The sequence below is a fragment of the Rhea pennata genome, chromosome 1 (genome assembly GCF_028389875.1).
Source record: "Rhea pennata isolate bPtePen1 chromosome 1, bPtePen1.pri, whole genome shotgun sequence".
NCBI classification, from domain to species: domain Eukaryota; kingdom Metazoa; phylum Chordata; class Aves; order Rheiformes; family Rheidae; genus Rhea; species Rhea pennata.
In genome coordinates this window covers 14946178-14971657 of record NC_084663.1, presented here as the reverse complement: position 1 = coordinate 14971657, position 25480 = coordinate 14946178, and the positions used below count along the sequence as shown (strand labels likewise).

Sequence of the window (25480 nt, the reverse complement as noted above, 5' to 3'; positions counted from 1 at the left end):
CGCGCGGCCAACCGCCCGCTGCGCGCCGCCGCCCGCCTCAGGCGGGCAGGGGATGAGGGAGGGGCGGCAGCACCGCCCGCCGCGCCGGCGGCGCCTGGCGGCCTCGTCCCTGGCGGCTCCCAGCGGTGCGCCGCGGGCGGAGCCCCAGGGCAGCTGCGTGCGAGACTATCCCGTTTTATTCCCGCATGGAAATTACAGTCCTGCCGCTTCACGAGCACGACTCCCCTTCATCTTTTGGAGACCGTTTACTATCAGGCATGTTTTAAAGGATTTAAGTCCCATTTGAACAATAAAAAGGTACAACAGCAGAGATTGGTTTGTATTTCCATGAGTTTATTAACGCAAACAATAGAAGTATTCTTATTTGGCATAGAAGCAGATTGCAAAGGCAATAACTGTCATTTTTGAATGGCTTTATAATGTTTTTTTTCCCCCTACTAGGAGTCTGGCTCATCTACTGCCGGCAATGGACACACCAAGATGCGTAGAGGAAATTGTTACAACATTCACCTGGACTTTTTGGTTAATTTTCCTTACCTGTTCTTTAGCACAGGTATTAGTAAAGCAGGAAAATACACACAAGTATTTTCTTAATAAAAGACTACAGGTAAGTAAAACAGCCATACACCATTACCCCACATAAAATGCCTTGTTAACAGAATCCTCTACCACGTCAGCACAAATACTGCCGGCATACTAGGGCTACGTAAACTTCCTTCTTCGATACAAATATTCATTAATATCTTAGTTTTATTATAACTGTTTTTCTCAATCTGTAATTAAATATATTTGAAGAGTGTTTAAGTTGCACTAAACTCATGAAAACATTCAATGCTTGCTGTACTTCTAGACAAGCAAACTGAAGATTCCTCCGGGTCTGAAACTATCATAGGCCCCCTTCTTAAAAACACAGCCATGTTACAGCTCAAGCAATTTATTCATTCATTAAAAAGCATCAGTCACTAAGATCTACATTATATTACAACCACCACCTTGCAAGTGATTTATGTTAATTTCTTTCACTAATAAAAACTTTAAAAAATACAAATCTCTCGTTACCGATCTGTAAAGATTTGTCCAGAACATACAAGTAGTAAAATGCTATACATGATAAAATCTAACTCATTTCACAGTTCATTCAGCGTAACCAGGTAGTGTTCAGCTGTGTCTGATTTTTTATGCTTGTGTCCATTTTTAGTACTTCTCGAATTGCCATAGTAGCGTACGTGGATGGGGGAAGGGAGAATTCCATCTTAAGTGCCCTGAATTTACCATCTGTTAAATCAGAGGTAGGAGGAAATACAGACAAGAACATACTGTTAAGACCAGAAAAAATGCTTATTCTGGATACCATCAAAAGTGAACATCACAACTTAAAAAAAAAAAAAAAAAAGTACAGTCCATACTTTACAGAGTGTAGCATAAAGTGAAACTTCATAAAATAACTTCCATTTAATATCATCTCTCAGCAGAAAGTGACTATGTAAGATAAACATTTATAAAAAATTATATAGTTGATCAATTTTGTTAGAGTATTTTTGTTTTTGTTTTCTTTTTTAAAAGAAAAAGCTCCCATTCTTTCAAAACTGAACTCCTAGTCCTTTAACCTTGTATTTTCTGGAAAGCAGAGTCAAAGGCCTTGTGACCAAAGTTATTTTTAAAAATTTCCGCTGACTGAAGTATTTAAATAGTCTCTCACATTTAGGCCAAACAATGTGCACTCAGCCATACAGCCGATTTGTGGCTTAATTCCAGCTTTTCTTTATGCATTTCATAGACATTTATGGTTAGACATTTACCTCATTTTACACAGATCTGTAAGAAAATGCAACGGTCAATACGGACTGCTGCAAGAGTTTGCTTGTACTTTTTTTGAGAAATAAGGGTCCTTATTCAGGCACCTAACTTTGGGTACTTCTTTCTTTATCATTACCTACCAGTAAGCTCTTTAAAAGAGCTTTCGGTATGTAGCAGTTTGAAACAACAGCAAGATCAAAGATCTATTTTGCAAACATCAGCAGAAATGATAACTTACCTGTAGGAAGAACTGCTGGTGGTTTTCCCTCGAGCTTATCCAAATCAGTATTAAACAGTGGGATTTTAGGATCATCGTATGCAACAACCTCCCTTTATAATATATATAAAGATTTTTTTAAAAATATTATTACTTAAATTTGGCAGCTACAGAAATATCCCTGAGATGGAATGATTCTCCAGTAGAAATTACAGAAGGTGTTATTTATGGTACAATTACTGATAAAGCTATATACAGGAAGTTCGAGTCTGTTTAATGAAGATCACCATAAAATAACGAATTAGTGAGAAATTTCATTACATAACTCAGCTTTCCTCCCACCACAGGGTATCAGAATTTCCAGCTATAGAAGAAGTGAAGTTTATGAAGTTATGGAATGAATGGCATCAACTCTAAAAAGGATGCTTAAAAAAAAAAAACTACACTGAATAGTAAGTGGGAAAGCAGATAAGCTTTAAAAATCAGCAGGAACTAAAATAAAATGCAAGTATTTGAATTTTTTGTCTCCAAAATCCTCCATATCATTTTCTATGTAACACAGTAATCAGGTCATTCTGCACATCTGTACAATAGCCTGTTTAAAAGATATTTATGCAATTGCCATATGACAACTAGGTCATATCCTTCATAATAGTGATTTAGTACATTTAAATAATACGACATGCAGGCAATTGGAGACCAACTTTTCTCATAGTAAGATTGCCAAAACACCTATTTTGTATTATCTACTGTAGTTTCAACATGAATAATTAATTATCTATGAACTGTTTAGCAAGCCCTTATTGCAAGGGATATTAACAACTAGATAGACATCTTGATGCTAACACATCTCACAGAACCAGAGGCTCAATGACGAAACCAGCCTCAAGTTCAACTGTGTAAAAATGCGAGGAAAATGAACAGAGATTCCTTCTTACTTATGTTTCGGTCTACATGTACACGCCATGATCTAATGGTATTTTCTTAGTCATCCTACATATACTCTATCAATTCAAGTGTAATTTCCTTTATCCTCCTACTCACCAGTTGACATTCTGAGGTCGAATTATGATCTTTCTATATGCTCCTGAAAGTGAATAATCTCTAATTTTATGTCTCATGTTGTTGATATCAAGATTGTCAGCTACTAGCATTTCCTTGTAGGCCTCACCAACTGCAAGAAAGGGAAACATTAAGCAGAGAGAGTGTAGTATGGTCAATTTGAACAGATGTAGTTTTTATGTAACATTCCTTCCCTTGTTTTCCAGTGATCTTCAATATATGTGGTATGATCTTCAGTTAGACAGAAGTTTAAAATAATTTATCGCAACTCATATTACTTACAATGTTTTCTTACACAACCTGAATAGTAAAGTCAACGAACGCAGAATCTCTTCTCTGACAATCAAAATTTAGGTGAAAACAAAATTTGCATCAAAATATTTTATTGCCACTTCACTTACTGACACACAACTAAGTCTCAGGTATATGAGGTGGAGGAAAAAGAAAAAGAGGGCTAGAGTACCCATTCTTATTTTGAAAAAGCAGTAAAGATTGAAATGAGTTAAAAAAAAAAAAAAAAAAAAAAAAAAAAAAAAAAAAAAGCCCTCTGAAGAAATTAGGGAACAGTGAGTACTTCTAAGTGAAATGGCCAATAGAATGAGTCATTGGTCTTGTATCCTTGAGTATGTGTACCTACCCATGACGACAAGGAGACTGGCAATGGAAGTACAAGAATATACTGCAACTAAAATGAAGTTTGATGCGTTTGTTTTGCAGTGCAGTTACCAGCATTACTTGCATCCAATTGGGAAGAAGAATACCTTAAGCTTACCAAGGGCAAATCACATTATAAATATACTGAATATTAAAAATTTCAGCTTTTCTTTTCAGTCTTCGAATTCAAACAGACTCTTACTTTCCAAATATTTCAGCAGTGGGTGGTAAAGGGGATTTACCTGTGGGATTTAGCTTTGACAGACAAAGAACCTGAAGAGAGCTGACTGGTCTTCAAGGACAACCTCTTCCAAGCACAAGAACAGTTCAACCCAATATTCAGGAAAATGAAGGAATGTATCAGGAGATTAGTTTGGCAAAACAGGGAGCTCATAACTACTCTCAAATGCGGGGGAAAAAAAACGAAAGAGACAGATATACAGGAGGTGAAAGGTAGGACAGGCTACAAAGAAAGAACACACAGGCATTGTCCAGGCATGTAGGGATGGTGTGAAGAAAGCAAAAGCTCAGCTAGAGTTGATACTGGCAACAGACATCAAGAGCAATTAGGAGCTTAATTAAAACATCAGCAGTAAAAAAAATACAAGGGAAATGTGGGCTCCCAAATCCTTTGCCTCAGTCTTGACTATAAAGGTCTCCTGAGCCTCTGTGCCTGGTTCAAAGAGAAGGGAAAGTATCAGTAGTGGAAGAAGATGAAGTTAGGCATCTTTTGAGAAATGGGCTAAGTGCTAGCTTGTGTCATCATAATGTCATTCTCTATCATTGAAATTTCATGGAGATCAGGGGAGGTCCCTGTTGATTAGTAAAGACTAATGTTGCACCTGTCTTTGAAAAGAGCAAATAGGATGACCTAGGGAACTACACGCCAGTCAGACTCACTTTCATCCCTGGGAAAATCATGGAGCAATTCCTCTTGAAACACTTTTCTGAGCACATGAAGGAAAAGGTTGTGATTAGGAACATCCAGTAGGGATTTACTAAGGATAAATCAACCTCTCAGCCTTCTATGATAAAATTATTAGCTCTGTGAATAAAGGGAGAACAGTTGATGTTGTCTGCTTTGCCTTTGGCAAGGTTTTCGACATGTTCTCACAGTATCTTTGTATTCAAGGCTAGAGCCTTACAGTCTGGATAGGTGGACTACTTGATGGGTGAAGAACTGCTTGGATCGTGGTTTCAAAGGGTAGTCACTACTGGTTTGTAATTCACCCAGAAGCTGCTTACAAGTGGAGTTCCTCAAGGGTCTATCCTGGGACCTGTACTGTTAACTACCTTTACCATTGTGCCTGGAGGAGGACCATCCCATCAAGTTTGTGAACATGAAGTTGAGCGTGCAGCTGATACACTCAAGTGCAGGACTGCCATTCAGAGGGACCCAGACAGGCTATAGGAATAGGCCAACAGGAACATCATGTAATTCTGCAAGGACAAATTTAAATTCCTACATCTGAGAAAGACTAACTCCCTGCAGTGGTACAGGCTGGGGAATGAGTGGCTGTGAAGCAACTCTGCTGAGAATTTCTTGAGTTCCAATAGAAAGGAAACTGAGTATTAATTAAAACAGTGCCCTGGCATCAATGAAGGCCAACAGAATACTGGGATACGTCAAAAAAAAAAAAAAAAAAAAAAATTAAAGCGTACCCAGTAGCTGCAGGTTATTGCCCTTTATTATGCACTCATTAGGCTGCATTTGAAATCCTGTGTCCAGTTCTGGACACCCCAATACAAAGAAGATACTGATAAATTTGAATGACTGAGGGGCTACTACAATGGCCAGGGGTTTAGCACGTGCCTATGAGGAAAGGCAGAGAACTAGGCTTCTTTAGCCTAGAGAAGAGAAGGCCTAGGGTAGACCTTAGAGAACATCTGTCCTTGAAAATTTCAGACCTGACAGGATAAAACCCTGAGCAAGCAGACCCAAATATGGAGTTGACCTTGCTTTGATCAAGGATCCTGAGATTCTTTCCAATTTAATGATTCTACAACTCTGTGCCTTAATAGTAACATTGAGCTCCATGCAAATAATTAGATAACTCGACCTACTCCAGCAAAAGCAATCCAGAGCCAATACATTTTATATACAAAAGACGAAACATAAAAAAATGCATACATATACATACATACAAACATATATACATATACCTATAAATACATACATACACATACATTCCTTAACATTTAATTAAGCCAGATCTTAAACTTTTGCTTGGGCTATGCTTCCTAACCCTAGGAAGTTATTTCATTTTCTAGTTTAAAAATCAAATCACACACACTTTTCAATGAACATTTCAGCAGTTATTCCCCTCACTGGCATGTTGTTTTATGAGGCAAAATGTTTTTTTGCTATGAAGCTATTTGCTATGAAGAAATATGAAACAGATTTACGTTAAATGAAACAAGTGACAATCAGGCTAATGTTATCCCAGCTAACAGCAGTATATTATCAAAGTATCAGAGCTCCGAAATTGATTATTTTTTAAATGATGCCAAAGTTGTTAAAAGGAAAATTACGCAATCTTAAAGATTTGCATTTTCAGAATGGCTATGCAAGTTAGTATTCAAACTTACTTTTATGCTTTGGATAAGTAACATCAAATCCAGGCAGTGGCATCACTACATCATGGATAGTGTAGTTATCAACATCATCTTCTTCAATATGAACAGCTGTGCCTACAGTCAGAACAGAAAAATACAGAGCTACCAGTATGAATATCTGTTACAATTATCATTAGCAAAATTTTAGATTAACTATTTCATTTAAACAAGCCTACTTTGACAGGTATAACTACTGTGTTTTGTTTTATTGTATTGTTTTTTCCCTAGGAAAAGCTATGTCAAAAAAAGAACACTCTCTAAGGCTGTGAGTGATAGCAGAATCACAGCCTGGTTTCCAGCAACTTTTAAAGCTGAATGAAATAAGGACTGCTAGATCAATAATGCACTACCTAGAAATCACAGAATGGTGGAGGTTGGAAGGAGCCTCTGGAGATCATCCAGTTCAACCCCCCTGCTCAAGCAGGGTCACTTAGGGTCACCAGCGTCACTCTGGGCAACCTGTTCCAGTGCTCCATCACCCTCACAGTAAAGGGGTTCTTCCTCATATTCAGATGGAACTTCCTGTGTTTCAGTTTGTGCCTGTTGCCTCTTGTCCTGTTGCTGGGCACCACTGAAAATTGTCTGGCCCCATCCTCTTGACACCCTCCCTTCAGGTATTTACAGACATTTGATAAGATCCCCTCTCAGTCTTCCCTTCCCCAGGCTAAACAGGCCCAGCTCTTGCAGCCTTTCTCCTAAGAGAAATGCTCCAGTCCCCTAATCATCTTCGCAGCCCTACGCCAGACTCTCTCCAGTAGCTCCATGTCTCTCTTGGACTGGGGAGCCCAGGACTGGACACAGTACTCGAGATGAGGCCTCCCCAGGGCTGAGCAGAGGGCCAGGATCACCTCCCTCGACCTGCTGGCTACTCTCTTCCTAATGCACCCCAGGAGACCATTGGCCTTCTTGGCTACAGGGGAAAGATGCTGGCTCATGGTTAACTTGTCCACCAAAACTCCCATCCCTCTCTGCGGAGTGGCTTTCCAGAAGGTCAGCCCCCAGCCTATACTGAGCATGGAGTATTTCTCCCTGTGTGCAGGACCCTGTGCTTGCCTTGGTTTCACTTCATGAGGTTCCTCTCTGCCCAGCTCTCCAGCCTGTCCAGGACTCTGAATGGCAGCACAGCCCTCAGGTGTGTCAGCCACTCCTCCCAGCTTGGTATCATCAGCAAACTTGCTGAGGAGGCACTCTGTCTCTTCCATCCAGGTCACTGATGAAGAAGTTGAACAGGATGGGACCCAGTACTGAGCCCGGGGAACTCCACTGGCCACAGGCCTCCAACTAGACTCTGCACCGCTGATGACGACCCTCTGAGCTCTGCCTTTCAGCCAGTTCTCAATCCACCTCACTGTCCACCCATCTAACCCACACTTCCTGAGCTTATTTAGGAGGATGTTATGGGAGACAGTGTCAAAAGCTTTGCTGAAGTCAAGGTATACAACATCCACTGCTCTCCCCTCATCTACCCAGCCAGTCACTCCATCATAGAAGTCTATCAGATTGGTTAAGCAAGATTTCCCCTTGGTGAAATGCTGGCTACTGCTGATCACCTTTTCCTCCATATGCTTGAAGATGACATCAAGGATGAGTTGTCCCATCACCTTTCCAGGGATGGAGGTGAGGCTGACTGGCCTGTAGTTTCCTGGGTCCTCCTCCTTGCCCTTTTTGAAGGCTGGAGTGACATTGGCTTTCTTCCAGTCCTCAGGCACCTCTCCAGTTCTCCATGACCTTTCGAAGATGATGGAGAGTGGCCTAGCAACAACATCTGCCAGCTCCCTTACCACTTGTGAGTGCTTCCTGTCAGAGCCCATTGATCTGTGGGTGTCAAGTTTGCCTAAATGATCTCTAACCCAATCCTCCTCAACCAACAAAAAATCTTCCTCTCTCCAGACTTTCTCTTTTGTCACCAAGCTCTGGGATTCCCGAGGGCTGGCCTATTATATAGATCACCTCACCACACGAAAACTTCAGAGTGGGGAAAGTTTTGACTAAGTGGAGTCTCTACTTTATAAAGAACAAATATAAATAAAAATTTATGTGGTTAAAGCATTCATAATATCTTTATAGTTCTCCACAGTCTAACAAGGTCTGAACTCTTTCTTTCCTTCAGTAGACTCATTCCGTCATTGTCTCTTTCCCCTATCTCTCCCCTAACTACCTATTAGATCAAACAAGCAAACCAACAGCTTATAATGTAATACAGGACTCCCACTTCCTGGCAAAATTTGACAAAAAAAATGGCTTCAGAAGACTCGAAAGAAAAGAATAGATCTGCTTATGTCATACTGCATATTTATGCCTTGTTTTCTTAGGAATTAGGAGTAGAAAGCATCACTGCCTTTTTGCTTGTCTGATTTTACCTCCTTTAAGGATGAGATCTCCTGGTACAGCTTTAAGACCATATTCCTCTATTCTTTGGCTCACCATATTGTTCCATACATAACTCTGGTAGCTATGAATATACATTAAACGATTATTTCTTGGTATCTGGAGACAAGGAAAAAACAAAGGTAAACATTAGAAGTATTTTTAGTTTTTTCTCTCCACCCTCCAAAAAAGGATTTATTTGAAACATTATTTTATCCAGCCTCATAATTAGCACTCTATTTAGTGGTACATAGACTTCAATTTTAGTCTTTATTTGGGAGAAGGGTATGTGATGAAATAATACTTTTATACATTTGAAATCCACATAAAAGTTATTCTTAGATTTTTTTAAAAAATACAAAAAAAAAGTTTTAACTTTTTATTAAACAGCTTATCAAACAGATAGCTGGTACAAAACACTGAGTTCATACTCAGCCTCCCGATATTTTAAGTAAATTTTGAGGTGTTAGAGCAGAATGATATCCTAATTATCTTCTTCGTAAACTAGAAATTACTCTTGAGTTTTCTACAGGGGGCCCAGTAACCTGCTGGTAAAAGGGCATTTTCTTCAAAGATTCAGTCTTGATTACAGTACTTCAAAATTATAGCGAGCCTATTATTTCAATACCAAGTTGTTTCATTAGCACACTGAGTTGGATTCACACTTTTAAAGCAAAAGAAAAAAAATGATACTGAATTTTTGCACAATCCTCAAATCTGTATCAGACATTGTTACTAAGTGTAACAGTATAGCTTCCAACACAAAAAGAAAGATCCTCAAATCTGTATCAGACATTGTTACTAAGTGTAACAGTATAGCTTCCAACACAAAAAGAAAGATCTTTGTATTATTTAGGGAGCTCATATGTAAAAATTAATTACAGATGTCACAAGTTACCATATAGCAGTACTTCGAGCAAACAGGTAGGAAAAAACATGAAGTTTACACTTAATCTCACCCTCAATAAGCAGCTATTAGTCTATTTTAAATGCATCAAGATATCATCACAACAAAAAAATGTATGCTTATTTAAGTAAACATCTCACAACACTTTTAAACTCACTATGCCAAATGCAGAAATTATGTTCTTCATTCCATACTTTGAGAGTCCACGAAGAAGCTGTCCTTCCACGCACCTTTTTACAGGCAGTTTCTTGAGGGCTGCTGCTGGATCTTTAGTCTTTGCCCATTCTTCTCTGCATTTTACTAAGTATCCTTTCTCAGCTAGAACAAGAATGTGAAATAAAGTATTTTAACTACACCAAAAAAGCATTCATCTCACTTTTTGTTAATAGTTGAAAATTCTAAGTTTTAGTTACAATAATTAGTGTTAGCATTTACCACCAGTTTTCCCATCATACTTTGGTGCATACTTAGGAAATACAATGGTTTTGATTAATTCTTCTAAGTGCTACTAGATTTAAACGTAATGTGTTATTTTACAGGCAAAAGAACGAAAAAAAACATCATTTTTGGAAGTGTTAATGGTCAGTTTAAGGTTTTCAGAAGCACTGGTAAATTGAATTGTATGCTGATATGACAGAGACAACGCAGATGCAGGAGCAAAGCCCCAGAGAAATGAGTGGATTTCAGGGTTGCCTGGGTGAGGAAGCAGTGACAGTGAAACAACTACCCAGGCAGTGTGACTGCCTCCATCCCTGCGTGTGTGTTCCTGTCATCTCCAACATAAACAAAATAGACTGCGGGCTCTGGTAGTTCTTTTCTGTGCGTAAAGGTCTCGTCACACTATTCTGTGCCTATCAATCAGTACCAGTAGGGCCAGATTACACACCACTCTCAGCACTGCACAGTGGATCAAGTCCATTCATACGGATCCCCTCCCTTTCCCCCAGAAGTTGGAGGGAGCTATCCCTCACCCATGAGTCATGCTGGTAAGAGCTACTGGCTGTGCAGGAAATCTGTACCAGCGCACCCAATGCAGCCTGAGCAGACTCTGTGTATTAGCATTCATATCTCTTTTCGCCCACACCTCAAAAAACTGCACAGCAAGCAACAAGAAATAAAAAAGACAGATAGTCTGAAGACTACCTTTCCATCACTAAACTGACTCAAGTACAGCATATGCAAAGCTTTCCACACAGATGTCCTTTTAAATGGTAAAACAAATAAACAAGTAATAATCATAATTTAAAAAATTTACAGAATCTAAAAATATTTTTTGAGGAAGGAAAAAAAAAAGATAGAGACAGACAGACAGAAATACTTGAAATATTTAGTCCTTACCTCCTGGTCGTGGTTTTAATATCAAATCCATTACTTCATTCCAATTGTTCTGTAGAATAGCTCTAAAATTCAAACAGCTAAATTTATTAAGAACTTAAATATATTTTAAGTATGTAGCAAACTTAACCAAAGAAAGCAGTATTAATGTTTGGATTTACGTATTAGTGATAGTAATGTTATGCAAGGTATATGCTGCAGCAACTTTAAAAACAACTACTTTCTTGAATCAAAACTAAAACTGACACAGGCAGTATGATAGAGAAATTTCCGCAGAAGTAAGTTAGAAATTATAAAATAGATACAATAAAATAATAAAAACCAAGCCACATAAAACAAAAGAGGGGATGAAAACAACACATACCTGCCAATCTGATATGTAGGAACAGCTGTAGTTCCAAATCTTTGCATTCCATAGTAATTAATGAATCCAATTTCCCTGAGAGATTGCATTGCTTGCTCTATCTGGTCATCAGTTCCTGTTATGTTTCTAGCAATATATTTAAAAATATCATTTTGTTATATACTGATTTCCAAGGGCTCATACCATTCTATGATCCCCAAAGTATTAAAGCTCAACATCAATGTTATGTAACAGTTATTAAATTCAGTAGACTCCCTTCAATTCCTAATAGATTACTTTTCTTTGTTGTAAGGTTATATACACTGATGTTCCACAATTTAAGGAAAAAAAGAAAAAAGACTTAACAGAACTATCTAAATACACACTAACACATTACCTGAGAACAACAGTGAAGTGGTTCCCTTGTAGTTCTCCTAATTTCAGTGGATGGTTCTTGTAACTGAAGTTTCCCAATTTGAAGTTCATCAAGCATTTATTCAAATGAGCAAGTCTTTGTGCAGTGATTCTAAAAAGAAACAGACCAACACTGATCTATCGGTGCTTAGAAAAGCAGACAGTTAACTAACTATGGAAGTATCAGCATTTCAAGACAAAAAGCAAATGCTTTAATAAGTAACAGGTTCAGCTTCCCCATTTCTCTACTATCTTCAAAATATTTATTTGGAGTATCTAAAAGGGAAGGACAGATATTTCTTAAGGCCTATATATACACAAGACAGTGTATACTGTGTGTATTTTCACACCTTTCACATTATATTTTCTCACATCTATTCACTCAGGAAAAAAAATGCAATATTGAAGTATACTGGCTCCCCACAGCTTTATTTACTGTCTTTGAGTAAATACGTCATGAATGCACTAAAGTCAGCAGAGTCTTAAATGCATAGCTAAATAATCAGCCCTTGTGTAAGTTTAATGCAGATGAAGGAGTATGAAATCTACTACTCTTACAGTTTTCATTTTTGTTGCTAGTAGTTTTGGAAACATATCCTGTTCTTCGCATTGCAGAGCTGCTCTTTGCCATTCTCCAAAATTTACACCAGGATCAACCAGTTCATCCATTAGCATGGCCAGCACATTCATTTCAGAGTGGGCTGATAATCAGTAACTTCTCCACTTGTATCCCATCCTTCCCCTATGCTATATGGAAGAGTCTGTAGTCCAGCAGTACTTAACAGACACCAGAATAGTTTTCGCCCCATCAACACTTGCAACACACTGAAGCTCTTGGACACTAACTACATGTGAAGTTACAGACACACAGAACAGCAACGGAGATGGCTGTATCACAAGTTTAGTTGATCATCATCAACTGGTACACTAGTTTTTCAGAACAGTAATTTGGGGCTTCTGAAATGAATTAGTAATTTATTTTATACGTGCAAACATATGTACATGCAAACCCCTGGGAGGACGCCCTCCTTTTAACAAAGATTTGATCAAATTACTGGTTCTAAAACTCTCAAATCTGAGAATACCTCCACTTGACAAATGTGGTTTTTGAAGAGTTGTAAAAGCAAAGGAGATAATCTAACCAGCTAAACAGATACTATAAATCTTGACTGCAGGGCATCTACTATCCTCAGTTATTGATGTAGCACTAATTTGAAGTGCCAAGGAATCATATAATTATCTTGGAGTATACCAGAATAGTTTTACTTTATTTTAGTAGACTACTTATTGCAGTATATTAAGGCAGGAAAAATCTCTAGTCTTTTTTTGTTCCTGGTTATTCACAGACGAGCAAAGGCAGTGTTTAGTGGTCTTCAGAACTATTCAGAGAGAGTTCAGTGAGAAAGGAAAATAGGAATCCAACTGGAGGAAGTGGGAAACAAAAGTTAGGAAGGAAATGGGGGTGAATTTTCATCATGTCATTCTGTTTCTCCACTCTTGCATGAGAGTGTGCACACAACTTGGCTCACTGCTTCAAACAAACCTAAGCCCATGGGCCCCACCACAACTCAAGAACACAACTGAATGAAAATATTAGTAATCATCACCAAATAAAAGAGTATAGTTTATCTTCATTAATACACATGACATTCGAACGCTTTACAAGATTGGGACCTGAATCTGCCATTCGTGTTAAATGCAACACTGCTTTCTGCGGTAAAGCAGAAAACCTGCCTCAGAGTCTAAATTTAGAACAAAAGGTACAAATACTGGTTTCAAACAGTATACATAGTAAAGAGTATTCCTAAAACAAGAGTCTTCAGAATTTTTAGCAATGAAGCCAAGTTATCATGCTAAGAGTGCAAATGCTCACGTGTATTTTCACTTACCTAAGAACAGCAATCTCTTGAACTGTTATAGCCCTTTTATCTTTAGTTCCCATGTAGGAAAATATGTTTGGCTTCACTCTTAAAAGCAACAGTAAAAAGTATTTTATATATATATATATATATATATATATATATATATATACACATTAATGTCAACACAGATTGGACACTATTGATTTTACAGCATAACTAGCTAGAATTATTACTTTCTTTTATATTAAAAATAGATGAAAAATTACACTTAGCACCTTTGTTATATTTTGTTCAAACAGGAAAAAAAAAGTTATTGCCCAGAACTATGACACAGTTTGACACTGCTGAATATGTGACGTTTTATAATCTCATCTGTAACTATATAAAAACACACAGAAATTTTCCTCTTTTAATTATCAGATATTGTTATATGCAAACAGATTCACTTAGAGCATGGTTGTTCTTTCAAAATGTGAGCTTTGACATATTTCTTTGTATACATCCACTCAGTGGAAGAATGTGCAGTGATCACTACCAAAAAATTCCAATCATGTCCATTTCTACTTTAAAATTCAAGTAATATGTCTATTCAAACACTATGCATGCACATTATGTGAAAATAAGAGAAGCGAATTTAAAATTTGTTCCTTTCCACACTACAATTTACAGCCCGTGTTATATAGGAATCACGTCTGATTGTTCCAGCTAGGGGCACCAAGGAATAGCAGGACTGCCACTACATATATGTATTTCCACCAAACTATATTCAGTTTTCAAATACAAATACTAGCATTACACTGGTTAGAGTCTGAAGTATAAACATTTATTTTTGGAGGGGAAAGATGAAGGGAAGCAGAAGGAAAGCACAGGGAAGGCTCCCTACGAATAAATCACTGAACCGATTTGATTTAAAAATAGTCCTTCTGCAATTCATTATGTTCACATCATGACGTCCACAAATCTTTTTGTTACTGCATTTGATGAGGTGCGCAGAACTAAGCTGTGTTGCCATGGAGAAATTAATATATGGAACCACAATTTCAGAGTATCAACGGTGACTGCTCAAGAAATGATAAGCATGTTACCACAACAGTATCTGACACAGATTTCTATCATCTTTGAATATCTTCACACACTTGTGAAAATTTTAAATTTTACTAATACACATAGGAAGGCTATGAGCTGCCTGGCCTTTGCTTGGATCAGCCAATTTAATTTGTAGAATTTCTTTCTCCTTAAGTAATATGGTGCAGTATTATAAATAAATTACTCGGGGTTATTTTGTTGCATTCTTCCCCCTCCCCCAATAAAACTTGAAGTTTCAAAACTGATATTCTAAATCATGGGGGGTTTTTTATAATGGTTAGAAATTAGATGACAGTAATCACTTGTATTGCTCTCCCATACTCTTGAAATGTAACATTCATAGTAACATGAAATATTTAAGAGAAGACTGCATGCTAGACAAATAGTCTTACCTTAAAAATTTTGATAACACATTAATGGCATCCATAGTATCCTTGTTCTCCTTGTATAGTACAAAGTGACAGTAGCTTCCTCTAGATTTTGGCCAAGAGTGTTTTCTTGGATCTTTAAAAACAAAAAAATAAAATTACAAAAGTTTCATTTTTTAATTTAACGAATATAGTTGCTGTTGCAGCTCCTTTTAAAACAGATATGCAGTTGTGATTTCTCAGCTTCCATCTGCTTAAAAATTATATATATACACATGACAACTACAGCAGCAAAGAACTTGAAAACCACCTTCTGCCCTTCCACTGGGCTGCATGCTTTTCTATGTAGAGGATATCAATCCTGCCACTTAAGAAAACTTGAACAAATAATGACAATTTCCTTTGCATTAAATTACGTAAAAAATTTTCCCCAGTCATTTAATTGCCTTCCTGCCTGATTAAGCACCTCAAAAACATTAGTCCATGCACTGACTTTCAGCTATAAAACCACTCTACATTTCTTCTATTGCCTGCTGAATTTAATAGATGAGGACCGCTGGAGCCCTGTTTGTGTGAAAACTCCAACATTCCTTACATTACGTTACTAATGTGGTATTTATTAGGATTTTTTCCTGCATGTAATGTAAAAGCATGAGTTATATCTTTACAAATGCTTAAAAAAAAACGTATTGACAAAAAATTACTCAGGGTGCATTTTAGAAAAAAGTCCTTTGTGAGAGGTAAATCTGCCACAAAAAAAAAAATCAAATAATTCAAAGCAGATCCTGTGCCATGTTTAGAAAATGTTGAAGGGAGAGATAACTTTAGCTCTTGTAGACTAACAAGGGATGTAAAATTTTAGAGGGTTTGCTGGAGAGAGAAGCAAAACTGCCAACACATTTAGTAATGTTTGCAGACATAAAACTTTCATTTTACCATTATTTACTATTGATCGCATTACTGGGAAGGGGGATTGATCCTGCAAGAGCCCAGCAGACAATTTTTAGGAGCCTCAGTTAACAATTTTTTGTTTTATAAGAACAAGACTGAGTTTCTTTTTCTCTTTAACCAAAAATTCCTTTTCTTTTGGCAGCCACTAAACAGATACTTCTGATTTTGTACAAGAATGGCTTAAGCTCCTTTCTCAACAGTAAAAGCTAAATAAATAAGCCAGTCCTAACCCAACGATATATCGACACTGACACCGGAAGGCAGTTCTTCAGAAATTTTGCTAGTTTGTTCATGTAAGTCTAATAAAACCTACATATCCATGCAGGCAGGCAGTATGTTGAAGCCTCATTAAACTTCCTGATAAAACACAACTCTTCTTTCCTTTTTTGAGAAAGTACCACCCGTTCAACTGCTTCTGTCAAAACAATTTCTCATGCTGCAGCACTGAATATCTTTTACATAATAGTTTTTAATCACTTAATTATTGCAACACTTGCCTTGCACCATTGATTTCAAAACAGAATCTCCCCTAAAAATACTAAAGGGTTTTGCAGGACCTAATCCAGACACCATGATCAAGGAGCTGTTAAGAGGTCTCATGCTCCTGTTGACCTCCCTTCTGAGACACCAATCAATTTACTTTCACGCATATCCTTAAACATGATCAACGAAATACTGGATTCAGCTTGAAGAGTATAATACCTCCATGAAGGATTCATTAATTAGAAAAGAGAGAAAATTAGACAGTAATTCACAAGGAAAGTCTTCTCTAACTGGAATATTTCTCAAAGTTCATCTTGCATGCCCTCATTTAGACAACCTTCAAAAAGGGAGCCCTAATCCAAGATGGACTAAAGCACTCTTAAATACAATATACCAACGGCCTCATCATGGTTTGGTCAACACAGCCAGGAGCCTATCCACAGCACTGCCCTCCCTTCCCAATGCTAGAAGGCTGCAGCTACAGTGCCAGTGTTTAACTAGTCCTTGCCCAACACCTGAAATTATTCAATTGGGTAGGCAGATGTGAAGAACAGTTTGTATTCCTTATTACTATTTTTCAGATTCATGTTACATATGTGACAGTAGAATCATATTTTTCAAGCCTTTTTTTCCCTCCCAAATCTTCTGCTGCAATTTGAGGGGTATCATCAATCCTGGCCTTTCACATCACCTCTTACTGGCAGACTTTCTCTGCACTGAATGACTAGGATCTATATCGCACTAGCAAAAAAGAGGCAGCACAAGCTCAATTGCTGGCCACTTCTGAGAATTTTAAGTGTGACTTATGTGTAGGAATTTTTAGAAATTTTTTTTTAACTAGTTTGGCCAATCTTTACACTATTTAGGAGGTCGCAATAGTTGGCATTTCATTTTTAGTATGAAATGTCAACATCTCTTACCTGTTGCAGTTCTGACCTCTGTCCCAGTGCATAGCATAAAGAGCACAAAAGAGCAGCATTTAATTTTTAAACTGTTGAAGGGTTTTTAGAGGTGAACATGCAGGTTTATGGTTATGGGATTGTTTATGCTGTAGACAGCATCCAACAGTTAGGTGGCGGATGAGCATTTTAGGCAGTTATGCAATGGAATCGTGCAGAGGCAAACGGTGAACATATGGAAAGCTTCAATCATAGATGCAAGAAACTTCATTTGTGGACAATGACGGAACAGTAATTTACTGACATTTTATTAAGGCAACATTTAAAGTATTTTGTGTGTGGACTTACTATAGACACAAAACAGCTTCTGATTTTAGCTTTTAGAAAAGTATTTTGGTAACCTTTTATGCTGAAAGCAAAAGTAAATAGATCTCTCAGGTAATATTTGAATATAATGTGCTTCTGAAATGTTTCTTGCCTAGAGGACCCACTTAGGACTGAGATGTATTACTGGCTGTACAAACACAAAAGACAAATAAAATCCTGACTTAAAGAAAGTAAAAAAAAAAAAAGCCTTGCATTCTCAAACTCTGAATTCACAAGCATTTACACACACTCACTGAACTGCACACACCTCAACCAATTTGAACAGGTAAGTGTCTGTACCATCACAGCTTAAGAATCCAAGTTTTAATGGATGATGTTCCTTTGCATCACAAGAAGGTGCTCCAGTTAATGTTTTAATCCTAAAGATTTTTAATTCTAAAGATACACCACTAAATTATTTTCAATGTACTCTAAATACTTCAATTCTTTTATACAGTATCTCTTAGTTAAGACCAGTCAGCTTAATAAGAACCACTTGATTGTAACAACACTTAAAGAATATAGGCAGCAAAAGGGAAAGGTAGAGGGAAAAATATTACAAACCAACACAAAACGAAAGTGACTGAGGAGAATATTGTGCCTGCTAAGTACGCATATTTCATGCATAAAGCATGCAAACATACAAGTTTCCTAAACACAGCTGAACAAAATATACAACACAATTTGTACCAATTTGTACAACATTCCCATATTCACTTAGAAAAAGCCTTGAAAGTAACAAACTGAACTGAAGGTGGAGATGTTCTTATTTAAACTTTTCAATTATCTTATATTTCCTTCTCTTTTCCTTTCTCCACCTCCTTCATCTTTAAAATGAAAGGAATAAATTTACATGTTATGTCATTTGCAGGTTGAAATGAAATCAGTTTAAACAAAACCAAACACTACTACCTGTAGTTAAAAATGCAGAATTCTGCATTTAGAGAGTCATCTGGACTTACAGAAGCAAATAAAAAATAAAATCATAATAGATCCAGAACATATTAATTTATCCCCAATAGCAAAACCTAGATCTTGTAATATTCAGGCAAAGAATTTTCAAAATGCAATACTATTCCTTATTTGTAGTCTTTCAGAAGAGTAACTATAATTTAAAATCAGTAAGGACAATTTTCTGCAAATATAATTAGCTTTGAAAGTAGAACTAACTTGATAACCAAAATTGTCTTAAAGATAGCAGTAAATACATCGTGCTTGCATAAAACTATACTTCTGAGGAAGCAAGCAGCTCTTGTCTCTACTCAAGTCATTGAGAATTCTGTCATGGATTTTCAAGGAAGTCAAGATTTTGCTGGTTAAGTTTCATCTATAATGCTTTACTTCTATAATGCACAAATACTTACGGATCCAGGCAAATTCAGAAAAAGCTAAATTAAAACAATACATAAAATAAAGCCCTTATTTCGCCTATTCCCACTGTAACACTAAAGAATCCTCCCACTTCTAACATATTTGATTAATGATCTGGAAAAAAGAAGTGAGTACAAATCTAAAATTGTATTTCAGCCAACTATGGTAGGAAATATCGCTTGTGTTCCTAGCTATTTAGATACACTGCCTCAGTACAACGGAAAAAAAAATGTGTTAGACTACATTAGAATATACACTCTCCTCCCTTCCTTCTAATGATTTTTACTTTTCAGTTTAAATTTAACATTTACTTTACCCAACTACTGTCATACTGAAACTCACTTGCCAGTGCTTTTTTTCCAGCAGCATGATAAGCAATAATGTATTTTTTTCCATCTCGATCTTCTGTTTTAGTCTCCAGCCCAGGAAACAAGGACTTTATAGCCTGGTGGATAATTGTTCTTTTTTCTTTGCTATCTTCAATTACCTGTGTTAAAACACATGCATGCAAAAACCAAATAAAGTAATATAAACAGAGAAGGAGTCTCTCAGAGCTAAAGTTTTGTACACTTAAAGAAAACCTACTGAATCACGCTAACATCCTGAATTATCCTAAACAGTCTGCTCTACTCATTAAAACCAGTTTGAAAAATAAACAGTTAATTCTGCTACAAGCTCCTGTCTCAGTATTAGCGAACAAAAACTCACAAGAGTTATTTACTTCTTTTGTCTTAATAAAGGTTTGCCTTTCTCGCACAATGCTGGAAAAACTAAATTTTTTGATGCCCCTTAAAAAAAAAGACCCTAAGATTCTTTAATAAATTAATATTTATCTGAAGTTATCAAACTTAAAATCCTGCTCATTTCTTTGTTCCAAATTCAGCTCAACAGTTCTTCAAATATGGAATATTTGGATATTTAAAAATATCAATTTTCTCATTTGTACCTTTTTTGTTGTTAAGACCTCTTTTATCCTCTTTTCTATTAAATTACTACATGCTGACCTTGGAAACAGTTTTTCCATCAGGATGGATGTTTATTTAATCCTTCTTACATAACGACCCAATAAAATACTCTGAGACAAAAAGCCAAAAGTTTAACACAAAAATTATGACACGTATTTGAATTCATGAGTATAATTCCACAGAAATCAAAATGACTACTTGTGTATGAATTTGAGTTCACCCATAAGGCTTTACAGAATTGAACCCTAAAGTGGCAACGTTTTCTCTAATACCTGCTGTTATACCAAGTTCAAGCTGCTCTATACCTGACATGCAGTAGAAAACATGTACCTTCCAGTCTCTCACTCACTCCTACCCTTCCTTCCCCCAAAGTTTCGTGTTATTAATTTTACCTCTATGGCAACACTAGTTTCCTTATTCTTAAAAAGCTGCAGCTCCTCTAAACGCTTCTTATCTTCATCTGACAAAACTGTAAATGTTTCTTCTGATGGGTCCTAAGTGTATTAAAAAAGATAATAAAATAACTCACATAAAAAAGAAAAAAAAAGTTAAGAGAGTGGTACAAATTGTTTTCTTTTCTTTTCTTTTTTAAAGAGTATAGTCACTACCAAATCTTTACCTCAGAATTTACCTCATCATCCACTGGAACAGAAAAGTCATCCAAATGGCTCACACGTCCATCTTTTCCTATTTCATGAACAACAAAGTCCGAGTATCTGATAGAAAGAAACATGCATTAAAATTGTAGTTAAAAAAACAAACAAACATGAATTCTCTTTCCAAGAAGCTGTTTGTTATCAGAATTTATTCAGGAGTGCACAAAAGAAACTTCAGCCATCAGTAAGCTTTACCTATGCCTGCCCCTCAAAAAAACCAAGAGAACAAAGTAGAAAGTCTACTGTATATAAACAAAAGACTTCATTGTGAATAATCAGACAACTGCTGTAATTACTCTGAGTCATTTCTTTACTAACTTATGGAGATCAATAATTCATATCCTCAGTCCTAGTCATTACTGACAATTAAGGCTCTACTGTGTTGTTACAATACGAACAAATGTGTTAATTCTGTCATTCTACAGAATACATGGTATGTTAGCTAGTCTAAGAAAAGCAGGATGAAATTCAACTTTGTTACATACATATATATTCAATTATAAAGAACATTTTTTAAGTAAAGAGTTATTCTGCACACTCCAGGACAGCAAAACAGAATTTGACTGTCATATTTAGTCCAAGTCACTATGTGCAATAGTAAAAACATCTTGCCTCTTTTTTTTTTTTAACATAGCAACTACTTGTAAAGACAAAAACAAATACAAAATCCCCAAACCCTTGGCTTATTAAATGTTGAGAGATAAATAATCCTCCAAGCCTACTTTTATCATATTTCCGTGCATCTGCACATCATACTGGTAGAATGCCTTCCATAGGAGTGTTACATGTCCTCTACCTTATTATCTGTAGCTGTCTAGACATGCTAGTGATGATTACCATACAAATATGAGGATTAATTAGTCATAAGTACTACCGACTAGCACAAAGAAAATGATGAGTCTGCAAACATCTCTACCACACTGCTACATCTGGCCACCTCCATTTGAAATCAGCAAATCTCAGAGAAGGCAGTTAAAAAGCACACTGTGTTCACCAGTGGACGATTATGCTAGCTCTTTTATGTTGCACATAAGGAATATACTATGTATATTTGATTATTTATATATTTAAACTTTATGTAAGATGATCTATATATGAAATCGATATACAGAAACACAGACTTTTTGTTGTCTAAAACAAAGTGTGCTTTAACTGCTTTTCTAAGTTAAGGCAATAATGGATGCTTGATTCAGAAGGTTTTGTATTTGCATTCTGAGAGTTTTATTAAAAGATGCTATTTATTAATAATAAAAAAAAAAGATGGTAAGTTTCATGAAATAAAAACCTACTAACAACCAGGCAGCTTACTAAGTATATAATGTAGGATTCCACATCCTAAGCTATAAGACTTCCTTGCTTTTGTGTTTTGTAAATGATGGTATAACTCAGAGTATTATTTAAAGTCAGAAGGACTATCTGCCAATACACACACTCAGCCACTTTAGCACAAAAAAAGCAAGGAAGAAATGGAGAATGACGACTTTAACACTGTTATCCAGTGCATCTTGTGTCAGTACTGAAGAACTGTGTAAGAGGTAAGCATACTGTAAAAAGATTTTATGCTGTATACCACTGTGAACAGCAAGACAAATAGCAAAGGTTAGTACAATCCTGTATATCCATACATACAGAGCTTTTTTCCTCAGAGTTCCATTTGTCAGGAAATAAAAAAAAATAAACAGAAAAACAATCTAGAAAAAGGCCAAATAAAACTTTTCTTTCTGCCTCAGCATCAGAAAAGGAAAGCAATGAACCTCCCAAATAGCCACGTATAATCCAATTGCATCCTGTGAGAAAAGGAAAATGGAGAACAGCTATTAAGACAAGGAATTAACATACATAGCAAGACAAAGAGTTACCTCTCTTTTAAGATTCCAGAAAACCCTTTATGAGAGCTAACAAATTTAGTTATGCCAACATCACTCTCTGTTAGTCCATGCTTCATCATATCTGCAAAGCTCTCTGGATCTCCATCTTCATCACTGTCCTCTAGTTCCTCATCTTCCTGCTCCTCACCTTCCTCATTGGGGATTATTTCATTTTTCGTGTCCTCAAGCAGAGATTTTTCAGGTTGCTCTGTTACAGTCTCAACGCTCTGCCCAGAGTTGTTCCCTGTCTTAGGCTTCTCTGAGATCTTCTGTCTTTTAATTTCAGCTGCATTAGCCACACCATCCTCAGAATGAGGACGTTTCAAGGATACACTAGTCATTTCTACAGTTTCCATGTTTAAGGCACAGTGTAGAATAGAGCAGCCTGGGGAGCAAGAAGAATGGCTTATTTCCTGTCTCCTTAAGAGCAAAACAAAAACATGTTCTCATCACTCCCAGGACTGTGTGCCCTGCAATAGTTCAGAAAACCACATAGCTTTCTGTGTTTTTAAGTTAAACAACAATTAAAGAATTTGTACAGCTAGAAACATCATGTACTTGGGAAGAGAGAAGGGACATGTTAAGGGGACTTAATACTCACCCAAGGCAGCATGCATGTTAGGCTATAAAAGAAAGGGATTCAACACTAAACAGTTCATTCACCACCACTGTCACTCTTGCCAACCATATCACAGCTGCATCCAACCCCTTTCCACACAGACTATGCTGTTAATATAAATTTAGCACGTTGAAAACTTCCTGTTAAACATGATTACTCTCAATTATTCCTTCTTCTACCAAGGTTTCATCTTGCAAGGATTGAGAGGATGACTTGATGTATTCCCCTAAACCTAAAATTTAATCTCTTCCTTTTTCATGTTCATCTCTTCTCACAGAACTCAGGAGCGCAGCAATTTAGACCAAAAGATAAATAGGGATAACAAAATCTTTGAATGGGATGAGACAAAAAAAAAAGTGAAATGATCTTGAAGAGGAACATGACTACTCACACGTGTGGACAGAGCTCTCTGACTCTTCACAGGTAACTTTAGCAGCCACCCTCAGGTCAGCAGAATCAGAACCTTAAGATCTGAAAATAGATCTGAAAAACAGAGGAAAGTTTCAGGCAAAAAAAAAAAAACAAAAAATCAGAAAATTGCAAGGATGCTCCTGCCCTTCAATGACATGTTAAGAGTTATGAGATATCCCCACAGAATTTTAGGCACCTGAGCAGATCCCAACTGCTCCAATGACTCTGCTGAAATTTCACAGTGTGCAATGCTCAGATACTTGTAACACTTCCGCAGAATTCACCCTGCGCAATTATCAAGCAGACCTAAAATTTATGGCTTACATAGCTGAATATAACACTTAGAAGAGACCTCTTCTGACACTTACATGCAAATTATTAAACATGAACCCATCCACCCAAAAAACAGAAGTAAACAATATACTATGACCATAGTTCACTAGTCTAGAAAAAAAAATACTGAGAATATACATGAATGTGATCATTACAGAAACTGGCCACTACCCATTTCAGCTATTAGCAGTTGCAGAGAAGCAGACACAACAACTTAGATGGACAAGTTAATAAATTAACTCATAGAAGTGTTACCAAACTAGTGACGTAACAAAATATTGTCACTTAACAAGCTAGGGCAGAGCAGAGGAGGGTTTTTTACTCTCATATTTATGAAAGTAGATCATAGTTTCTATCTATAATTAGACAAAGATAGTACCTTTCTCCCAATGTCACTCAACTAATATATGGGCAAGTTTCTAAATTAATAAAATTCACCTGTTAGTAAGGAATTAACTCTAGCACAGAGCAGTATTTTAGAGCAACACACATCATCTTCCATTATTTCTCCCAACTACTACATAACATTCTATTTAATTTTAGAAGATATGTTTTTAAAGGAAGACTCATTACTGACTTGACAATCAAATCTAGACTTTCAGTTGTACATAAACTTAGGGTAAATAAACAAGCAAGACAGTTTTAATAACATGTAAAATATATTGCTCAAATGAAGAACTGAAAATAGAAGCTAGAATAAAGAACTGACAAAAGAGAAATAAGAAGAGACTTATAAAATGCATGTATGATGCTTGAAGAGTGACAAGTCACAGCAGAAGCAAGCACAAACCAATGTACCTTTCAGTAAGCACCAACCCGCCGTTTGCTCTCAAACTGGAGAAGTGCATAAGAGCCTTCTAAAAAACAAAAATAAAATCACAGCCAAGAGAAGCGATTCACCAGCACCTCCAGACCCTTGCGTCTGCCCACGCTGACGGAGCCGGAGCCGGGAATCGCTCACGCGTGGAGGGCTTGCTGCCCCGCGACGCGCCGAGACCCTCCGCAAAGCCTGCCACGCGGGAGCCTCGTGCTTGTAACACCGAGCCGTAGCGCCTCGGGGCCGAACGACAAGATCTGTTAAAAGAAGTCAACGCTGGGCGCCCCCGCCGCCAGCCAGGGCCTCCTCGCGCGCCGGAGACGCGAGGCGCGGCCGCGCCCAGGCAGGGCCCGCCACGGCCGGGACGGCCGCTGCCCGGCAGCGCGGCGGCTCCTCGGCCAACACGCGCCTCCCTCCACGCCGGCGCCTTCCCGAGCAGCCGCCTTGCTGCCGCCTCCCCCTCGCAGGGCCAGGGAGCCGCAGTACAGGGCGCCCGGGGACGCGGCGGCGGGCAGCTCCGCGGGGCCCTCGCCGCCGCCATGGCGCGGGCCGCCCGGGCCCGGCCTGCAGCGCGCCGCGGGCGCAGGGCTGCCGCGCGCACGGGGGGCCCGGGGCGGCCGGCGGGCAGCGGCTGCCACTTACCGCGCGGCGCCGCCGCCGGGGACGGGGGGGTCGCGGGAGGCGCTGGCGCGGCGCGGAGGCGGGCGGGCGGC

General features: G+C 37.7%; 1 protein-coding gene and 1 long non-coding RNA gene across 8 annotated transcripts; one reads left to right on the top strand and one right to left on the bottom strand.

Annotated features, from left to right (window-relative positions):
- The first annotated feature begins 62 nt into the window (after positions 1-62).
- On the top strand, positions 63-7601 carry LOC134143786 (uncharacterized). 2 transcript variants are annotated; one of them, XR_009959179.1, is made up of 4 exons: positions 63-297; positions 442-607; positions 2362-2466; positions 7553-7601. It is a non-coding gene; the product is annotated as an uncharacterized LOC134143786 (long non-coding RNA). The 2 variants fall into 2 exon arrangements; XR_009959178.1 differs by lacking the exon at positions 7553-7601 and having other exon boundaries at positions 2362-2562.
- On the bottom strand, positions 313-25480 carry PUS7 (pseudouridine synthase 7). 6 transcript variants are annotated; one of them, XM_062582047.1, is made up of 18 exons: positions 25410-25480; positions 24749-24807; positions 23598-23689; positions 22579-22972; positions 20683-20779; positions 20456-20557; positions 19441-19585; positions 15053-15164; positions 13602-13679; positions 11696-11824; positions 11320-11445; positions 10959-11020; positions 9778-9938; positions 8707-8833; positions 6320-6421; positions 3059-3188; positions 2036-2127; positions 313-1275 (listed from the first exon to the last, which is right to left on the bottom strand). In XM_062582047.1, the coding sequence occupies exons 4-18, from the start codon at positions 22941-22943 to the stop codon at positions 1139-1141; spliced, it is 1965 nt and encodes a 654-aa protein (XP_062438031.1). In that variant the 5' UTR covers positions 22944-22972; positions 23598-23689; positions 24749-24807; positions 25410-25480; the 3' UTR covers positions 313-1138. The 6 variants fall into 6 exon arrangements, with proteins under 6 accessions (XP_062438031.1, XP_062438051.1, XP_062438018.1 ...); XM_062582067.1 differs by having other exon boundaries at positions 8707-8798; positions 9851-9938; positions 24749-25024; positions 25410-25473; XM_062582034.1 differs by having other exon boundaries at positions 24749-25024; positions 25410-25468.

Excerpts from the sequence above, each read along its gene's own strand:
- PUS7 (XM_062582047.1), bottom strand. The coding sequence starts at position 22,943 with ATGGAAACTGTAGAAATGACTAGTGTATCCTTGAAACGTCCTCATTCT. Across the intron at positions 20,558-20,682 it reads ATGATGAGGTAAATTCTGAG|GACCCATCAGAAGAAACATT; the intron begins GTAAAGATTTGG and ends TAATACACTTAG. Across the intron at positions 15,165-19,440 it reads TGGAAAAAAAGCACTGGCAA|ATCCAAGAAAACACTCTTGG; the intron begins GTGAGTTTCAGT and ends TTGTTTTTAAAG.